This window comes from Rhamphochromis sp. 'chilingali', assembly GCF_963969265.1.
Source record: "Rhamphochromis sp. 'chilingali' genome assembly, chromosome: 3".
Lineage (NCBI taxonomy): Eukaryota > Metazoa > Chordata > Actinopteri > Cichliformes > Cichlidae > Rhamphochromis > Rhamphochromis sp. 'chilingali'.
This window is the reverse complement of record NC_137931.1, coordinates 122,698-131,362: the sequence shown is the minus strand read 5'-3', so window position 1 is coordinate 131,362 and position 8,665 is coordinate 122,698. Positions and strand designations below refer to the sequence as shown.

Below are 8,665 nucleotides of genomic sequence, written 5' to 3'. Positions count from 1 at the left end.
TTGACCAGTAGTTTACTTTGTTTTCCTCTTTCTCTTCTTCCTCTTTTTAGTGCTTTTGTAGATCCTTGCACACTGTGCCCACTGTCCCTCCTCCTGCTGGAGTCTAAACCATCTCAGCCTTTCCTCTGTTTGTCATCTGGGTTTGGTGACCATACACAGGCGATCTGTTTTGATCTCTCCGTTTGTTCTCAAAACAATTATAAAAATACAAAGTAACTAATATAATACGTAGCTTTCGAGCATTAAATAATAAACTGGAGATTTGTAAAATCATCATCTGATGAGCCGAATCTGAGAAGGTGCCTGTCGAGTCCAGCATCATTCAAAGCGATGGTGTGGAAGTCTGAAACTGCAACCAACTGCTGAGGAATTGATGCATGCACCATACCTACAGTACTACACTGCATTCATTCAGAGTACAGCTGGAGTCTGTTTCAGAGCACGCTATCTTGCTTTGTATTTTCAGTGTATTTGAGTTTTGTGTTACATGTTTTGGAGATTTCTGAATTTCAGCTGACTGACTTCTGTTTAACACACTAGGAGGACCAGGCTTCTACCTTTCTACCTTTAAAACCCGCCACCAGCCAAATGGCTGGTAGGCTTTTAGCTAAGCTTTAGCTTCAGCCAAGTGGAAGCTAAATTGGCTAGTCATTCATATGTATATTAGGTTGTTACCTGGGAATTCTGGAGGGAGGGGAGTGGGGGTGTGTGATTGAGGGCGTGGGGGAGCTGCTAAAAGCTGTGCACAGTCACCAACTTGGAGTGTTTCAGTTTGCCGTCTTAGGGAGGACATTTTTACAAATAATAATAAAAAGTGAGTGAGTACATTCCAACATTTTCAGCAATCACTCACAATCCTGGCACTGCCATGGTATCTGTAGTCTGCATTTACCTTGGCTTGGCTTCCTGATCAATTGTCCACTACCAAAAGGAAGCCAAACCCTGTGATCACACCCTGTTTTGTTGTAAAGGATGACAGGGCTTGATCAGTCGTCCATTGTGGCATCGTCCATTGTGGCATCAATGTGATCACACCTTGTTTTGTTGTAAAGGGTGACAGGGCTTGATCAGTCGTCCATTGTGGCATCAATGTGATCACACCCTTTTCCCATCAAAGACTCGGTGCAGTTTCCTGCAGTATATTGCAAGTAAACCGGACAAGTTTGGGATCAAGTTTTGGGTGGCCTGCGACCTAAAATCCAAGTACATTTGTAATGTCTTCCCATATCTTGGCAAGGACCCCAATCGTCCCACTGGGGAGAGACTTTCTGAAAATGTAGTAATGAGGCTGATGGAACCATTCCTAGACAAGGGCAGAAATGTTACCATGGACAATTTCTTCACATCGCTTTCACTTGCGCAAAAACTTCTTGGACGGAAAACCACCATCCTCAGCACAGTCAACAAGATTCGCAGGGAAATTCCTCAATCCACTAGACAGACAGATCGCAGTGAATTCACCACTCAGGTATGTTGCAGGTCTTTTGTGGTTCTATGTTTATGTGTTTCATTGTGTGTAAAAGGGCTATGGAAATAACAATTTATCTTATTTCTTAGGTGTTTTCAACCTCTGCTGCCACGCTGACGGCGTATGCGGCCAAACGGAAGAAGACAGTCTATATTCTTAGCAGCATGCACAGCGTGGTTCAGACTGATAACACTACCAAAAGGAAGCCAAACACGGTCACCCTTTACAACAAAACAAAGTGTGGCGTGGATGTGATGGACCAGATGGTTCGGGAGTACACTGTCCGCAAAGGAACACGGCGCTGGCCAGTTGCCGTGTTTTATAACATGATTGACATGGCAGCACTGAATGCACATGTGCTGTATCAAGCATGCTCCGGGACGAAGGAAAGACGGGTGGACTTCCTGGTGGAGCTTGCAAGAGAGTTGGCTCACTCTCATGTAGCTGCGAAGAAGGCAAGAAAAGAACAGTTGCTTCGGACACAACCCTCCACACCGAGCCCTGGAAAAAGAGCCATGTGTCAGGTCAAACACAATTGCAAGAACAATCATGCCACTGTGCGATGTGTTCACTGCAACAGATACACATGTGGTAAATGCAGACTACAGATACCATGGCAGTGCCAGGATTGTGAGTGATTGCTGAAAATGTTGGAATGTACTCACTCACTTTTTATTATTATTTGTAAAAATGTGTACAAATGGTTGGTTTTTTGTACTGTTTTTATCAATAAATCTCAGCAACAAAGGACATACACCCATGTGTGTTGATTTCTCCCTAAGATGGCAAACTGAAACACTCCAAGTTGGTGACTTTTGGAGATTTATTTCCCTGGATGATTGAGAATGCATCAAACTGAAACACTCCAAGTTGGTGACTGTGCACAGCTTTTAGCAGCTCCCCCACCCCCTCAATCACACACCCCCACTCCCCTCCCTCCAGAATTCCCAGGTAACAACCCAATTTACATATGAATGACTAGCCAATTTAGCTTCCACTTGGCTGAAGCTAAAGCCTAGCTAAAAGCCATTTGGCAACTCTCCGGGTTTTATAGGTAGAAAAGCCAAATGGCTGGGCTCTGGGCCTTCCTAGTGTTAATTCAAAAGGATCACAGAAATGAACCGTTTTCTAAACTCAAACATGTGACTCTGTTATGTCAACTTATTCTATGGGATATTGATTTAAAACATTTACTACATTTACTCAAACCATTATTTGGTCAGATAATATCTATGCGCCATTCTTCCTGTCAGTATTCATTACCAGTGTATGAATGTGAGAGTGAATGAACAGTGGAATTGTAAAGCGCTTTGAGGGGTCCCGAAAAGCGCTATATAAATCCAATCCATTATTATTATTATTATTATTATTATTATTATTATTATTATTATTATTATTATTATTATTATTATTATTATTATCCACTAAATACATCAACGCGATGATAAGCAGTGATGTATTTGCATCCAAGGAAAACCATCATAGGGATCAAGGTAACTGTCTGTGTTGGTTTTCACTTCTGCATTATGTCGAAGCATCAAAGCAAGCAGATCTGAAGCAGGCCTCGACCACGACCACAGCGGCTCACCAAAATCACAGAGAGTTTTTGGTCCAGCAGTCACATACACGCTATAAGTTTGCCAGAGCCACTAAGGGGAGACAGATAGACGTCACCAGCTAAAAATCCTCTGTGGGAGGCTAAGTGAGCACCGATGTTGGTGTGAGGTCTGGCAGCATGCACCATCTCTGCCACGTATAATACTCTTTTACATCTATGTTGAAATGTAAATCTGCACATACCATGTAAGCATGTTGGTGGACTAGAATTTATATAGGAGTTTTCTAGTGTCACTAAACACACAGAGTACCAGCAACATTTACCTTTGGGCCATGTATAAAAATGTCCATTCTCCTAAATATTCATGTAATACTTTTGTTAATCCCCTTGAGGTGCATTAAACTCATTTGCCCATTGGCCATTAAACTCAAACTCACATCAAAATCACATTTATGTGTCTATAACAGGGGTCGGCAACCCTAGGCACGCATGCCACAGCTGGCATGCGACGGGTTAACTGATGGCACGACCATAGCTGGACTGGCTGGTGGGCCGATGATTATTTTTTGTAACGGTATAAACAATGAGAGGTGGTGGATTGGCCAGATGCTGGCCAGTGTGTAAAAATAACTCAGTTGTTTGGTGGTGGCTATGGCGGAGCTTCCACAGATTCAGTAACATTAGCAAGTGGTGGAGGCCAGCAGGTGGATGAGGGAAAGGGGAGGCAGGAGGAGGAGAGACACCCGAGGCGGCCGCCGGTCCGAGTATCAGGTGAAGTGAACTTCAGGTAAGAAGTTATGACCTGCAGTCTCTCTGGGTCAGATATGAACCAAGTTTAGGTGGAGTTTATTTTAGCTGTGCTGACTTTTTACAGTCAGTTACAATACCTCATACTGCTACTAGCTAGCATGACGGAGTTTCTATACAGCTGGGTGGTGCTATGATGTTACTGATAGTGAACTTTATTTTATTCATAAGGTTAGTTAGTAGAGTTGCCAACTGTCCCGTAAAAAACTGAATCATCTCGCATTCAGAGAAAATATTACGAGTTTCGTGTTGAGCTGAAAAGGAACAGTTTGTCCCGGACTTCAGCTACAATGGAAAAAGACACAAAGCTGGATTTATTCTGTCTTTATGCTGCAGCTGCCTCTTCTTCTCTCCCCTCCCTCTCCTGTTGCTACTTCAATCATGAAACTGATCAATGATCAGCTGATTGTCTTTTCTCTCTTGTTTGTTTATCGCTCACTTTGCGCCAGAAAGAGGAAACCAGCGGATGTCGCGCTAAACAACAGCAGCACGTTTAAGCTCGATCAGCTGTTGTTAGAATTTATTTAATATTAATTTCTAGTATCAGCTGATGTTTGCTGGAGCCACAGCTGTAAAGCTGCTGGTCATGATGTCGGTTTGGATATGTGGTGAGAGGGAAACATGAAGATGAAACCAGGAGATGTCCTTACTGGATCATCAGAGCTGAACAGGTGATGGAGAAACAGGTTTACCTTTTAGGTGACATGGATGAGTTGAAGTTATGAACTGTTTCTGAGAGACACAAAGAAATACTTTCTTTTTCTCATTTAAAATGTCTCGCTTTAATAAATAATTATCTGAATCTTACAACCAAAGTTTTCATCTGATGTAAAATGTATAGAAATCATACATATACCAACAAGACTGTACATCACTGTCACAACAGCATTTTCATTCAAAGGCTTTATGGCTTTAATACCTGGGGGGCCGGTCTCTAGTCAAAATGCTGATTTTTGTCCCAGTCCAGCCCTGGGCACGACACACAGTGAGTTAATCTGAGAAGGTGCATTAAAAAATAAATGGCCGCGCCAGCGATGCACATAGCAAACTAGCTCACATAGACACATTAGTTGTGCTGCTTCTTAATGACAGTATCTTAGCTAACAACCCCAACTACCAGATTCAACTTGTAATTGGCTAAAAATAACTTAGCTACCGGTGAGAGGGACATTGCTAGCTGGCAGTTTTTTCAAGCGATGTTAAAATTTCCACATTCTGACACTTCAAAAGTTTCAGCAGCTGTCTGCTCAGCGCAGCATCAGCACCACGGAGATACACGGATACATCCGTAGACTCGAGACAGAATTCACAATGTGTTTTGGGGACTGTCAGGTGTTTGGACCAATGTTTTCTTTTCTGATCAAACCAGAAATCTTTAATGAGCAGCTGGATTTGTCTCACATTAACTGGCTGAGTTAATGCCAGTTAATGCAACACGCAGCTGGAATCCACAGCTGTGCGTGTTCATGGAGCTCCATGTTCACCTGCTGGACATCACTACCTGACAAGTTTAACTGTCTTCAGAACATTGCAGAGGCCTTACTGACAGTATTTGGCTCTACATGTCTGTGTGAGCAGATTTTCTCTCACATGAGTCCTCAGGTAGCCTCTGAATGCTGGACACTGGGAGACCTGTGTCTCTGAGTGGGAGACCAGAGATCACATTAACATGTGTCTCTGTATTAACAAACATGCCATATTGGCCCAGTTTATTTTTCTTATCATTGTTGTGAGGAGACCATAGAGAGCATTTGTATTTTCAGTTGTACAGTTCATTTGCTGTTATGGATAAAAAGTCTTTTTTTTTGTTTCCAAATAGCTGATAACTATTCACTGATAGCTGCCAACATCTGCGAACACATATAATTCTATAAAGTGGTTCTATATAGTGTGTAACTGTTCATATAGAGCGTTATTAAATTTATTGCTAATGCAGTCATATGGCACACTGACCTCTGAGGAAATTTTAGATGCACTCGTCATCAGAAAGGTTGCCTACCCCTGGTCTATAACAACTGGGACATGTACCAGCACATCAGGGATGCCAAACCTGCCCAGGATGAGTTTGTTGGGTTTCAGGTTCCTGAGCTAGCCTGAGCTCATCTTTTTAAACAACCCACAGAGCTGTCACTGGTCGCTATGGTGACAGTGTCCAGCAGCAGCCTGTATCACTTTGAATATTTTTATGTCTTTCAGTGTAAAATCCCACTTTTGGGTAACGGCACAAACACTAAGAAACGACAGAGAACATGTCATTATTACAAAGCTGTAGCTTCTGTTTTGCCCACATTTATTGATGATGATTTCACATAACTAAGCAGTGTACTGTACTCTCATCAGTTATTTGGGCTCTTATAATATTTAAGAAAGAGCACAGAGAGGTGGTACGGGTACAGGAAGGACGACGGAGCAAACAGTGAAGTTAGCTGAAAAACAAACGTTATTGTTTATAAAGTAATTGTTCGTGTATTTCAAGGATCTGTGCTTTCTAGTAGCACACTTAAAAAATGCCAGTGCACATTCTAAACAGGAAATATTGATATGAATGGTAACATTTCACAGGATGGCTGCTACACTGATGTGACGGACTACAAGTCTACTCTCCACTCATGAAATTGGGGTACACAGTGCTCTGTGCTGAGACTGCATAAAAAGGAGGGCTGTATTTTATTACAAAACAGCTCTATTACCAATTTGCTTTGTGTGCAGGTCTTTGAAATGAATAATGCTGCTTTTGGTGGACTGGGATGGTCCATATGTCAAATATCAGTGATGTAATATTTAGTTAGCATGGTTTCAAATTGAACACAATAGCTATCTGCAAGTTCAACACCTAAATAAAGCTCATCATACTGATTGTTTGACCTCAGTGTTCAAGCAGATCTTAGCAGAACCAAATAGAAAGAGCAAAGAGCAGATCGAGAGATGGAGAAAAAAAGAGAAAATTATTTGAGCGCTTAAATAAAATTAGCAGCTTTAAAGAGCCTGAGGGCAAAATGGAGTTGTGTCCCTCGTGGCTATGCTTTGAAGAAGGGGAGAATGAATTAAGCTTGACTTGCTCCTCTCCCTCCTCCTCCTCTTCTTTGCTCTCACTTTTAACTCCCTCACTTTTCTTCTGGTTTGCACTAATATGTAGGGTGACATGGAGGGAGAGGGAGGGGGTTGAGGAGATGAACGAGGGGTATAAAAGCAAATGATGAAGGTAAGGGCAGGCTGGAGCACTTCATTGCTGAACAGCTTTTTGGACTCTCTTACACATGTTGTTCTTAAGTTTCACAAATACTTGATTTGTTCCCTTCCTATTTAAGTTCTCTTTTTCCTCCCTCTTATCCTTCTCCGTACAGTTTTTCCCTCATACGTTCTGAGTATCTGAAATTGGGCCCCAGTTGTTGGTGCTTCTACACACAGGACCGGAGCATGAACCCCGGGGCTTTCTCCAGCTCTGGGCCTCTGTCTTGGGCTATGTATCTGATGAGGAAAGGCCGGACAGGCAGCGGACTCTTTGGTAAAGCTGATTCTTCTTCATGTTTGACGTCACCTCGATCACTATCATATCTGCTCTGTTCGTGATTATGTTGTTTTTGTTCTTAACTATTTGTTCTGTTGGGGCTCCTTATTGGGAGGTTTTGCATGACCTAAATCCTCACAGTACAAACAGTTAAACTGAACTGTGCTGCCCATCATCAGATGGCTCTTACCTGTTCCATTTTCTTGTCTAATTCTGTTTCTTGGATTTCTACAAGCATTTGTAGATGGAGTTTCAAGGCTTTTTGAAATTCTGCTGGGTGCTTCAGTTGGTTCTGGCTAAAGGCTACCAAAGTTTGCATTGTCTCAGATCTGCAGCCGTGCCTGTTTATTGATATAAATCATCTAACTTTAAAAGAGAAATAAACAAAAAAACCATCAAACGTGTGAGAAGCACAGCTGACTCTGACTGCAGATATCGATCAGTGTCAATCACTATCCTGGACAGGACATATCTCTTTAGTAAACTTGTCCTCCTGCTATTTTAAAGAAGCAGCTTCTGGTTTTCACAATGAAATTTTTATGTCTAATAAATAATTAGAAAAGGAAAACAGTTGCATGCACACTACTGATCCACACTGTATTTCTATGAAAGATATCAAGCAATGTTAGTATCAATAACGTTGATAGGACACTGTGGCTGAGTATTGATTATAGATCAGAGGGCAGTAAGCAGCTCACATTACAAGATAGTCAGCGGTAAATGCTGGCTTCGTGAAATCCAACTCCACTGCCACTGTCATCACTCTTTCTTTCTTTCTTTCTTTCTTTCTTTCTTTCTTTCTTTCTTTCTTTCTTTCTTTCTTTCTTTCTTTCTTTCTTTCTTTCTTTCTTTCTTCATCTGTTGTTTTATTTGACTTCTCAGATGTCTACAGAGGACTTTCATTGAAATAGTGTTTAGCAGGCTGCTCTTTGTTTTTTCTTTTATTGTGATGAGCACCAGAACTCTATTTCTGTCTTCAGAGATATACTGTTTCAAACAATCCTTCAGTATTTGGAATATTTAGCAGTTTACTCATAAGAAAAGGAAATGTCACGTTTAAAAAATCTATATTTTAAAACAACTTGTACTTGTACTTGAAGGAAAATAATGGTAAAAAGCTGTGAAGTCAGCCTTTAATAGGTTTAACGTTTTGATTTCTGTTAACTCCTGATGACCTGCACAGTGTGGACAAACAGGCATGATGTGAAAAATGGATATTTCCAAGAGCAAAACACACCGTGTCCATCTGGGGCTGGGGCATTTACATTTTTTATTATCCCCCGTTGGCTACAAAGACAGACGGGTGTCTGCATGGACAGCATGT

At 41.6% G+C, this 8,665-nt stretch overlaps 1 protein-coding gene across 1 annotated transcript; it reads left to right on the top strand.

Annotated features, from left to right (window-relative positions):
* Nucleotides 1–539: 539 nt before the first annotated feature.
* On the top strand, nt 540–2,364 carry LOC308394093 (piggyBac transposable element-derived protein 4-like). Its single transcript, XM_080878266.1, has 2 exons — nt 540–1,468; nt 1,558–2,364. The coding sequence occupies exons 1-2, from the start codon at nt 1,283–1,285 to the stop codon at nt 2,104–2,106; spliced, it is 735 nt and encodes a 244-aa protein (XP_080734392.1). The 5' UTR covers nt 540–1,282; the 3' UTR covers nt 2,107–2,364.
* Nucleotides 2,365–8,665: the final 6,301 nt, after the last annotated feature.

Bases quoted from the DNA above. Each gene is read 5' to 3' on its own strand.
- LOC308394093 (XM_080878266.1), top strand. From the start codon at position 1,283: ATGAGGCTGATGGAACCATTCCTAGACAAGGGCAGAAATGTTACCATG. The intron at 1,469-1,557 runs GTATGTTGCAGG...CTTATTTCTTAG, and splicing joins GCAGTGAATTCACCACTCAG to GTGTTTTCAACCTCTGCTGC.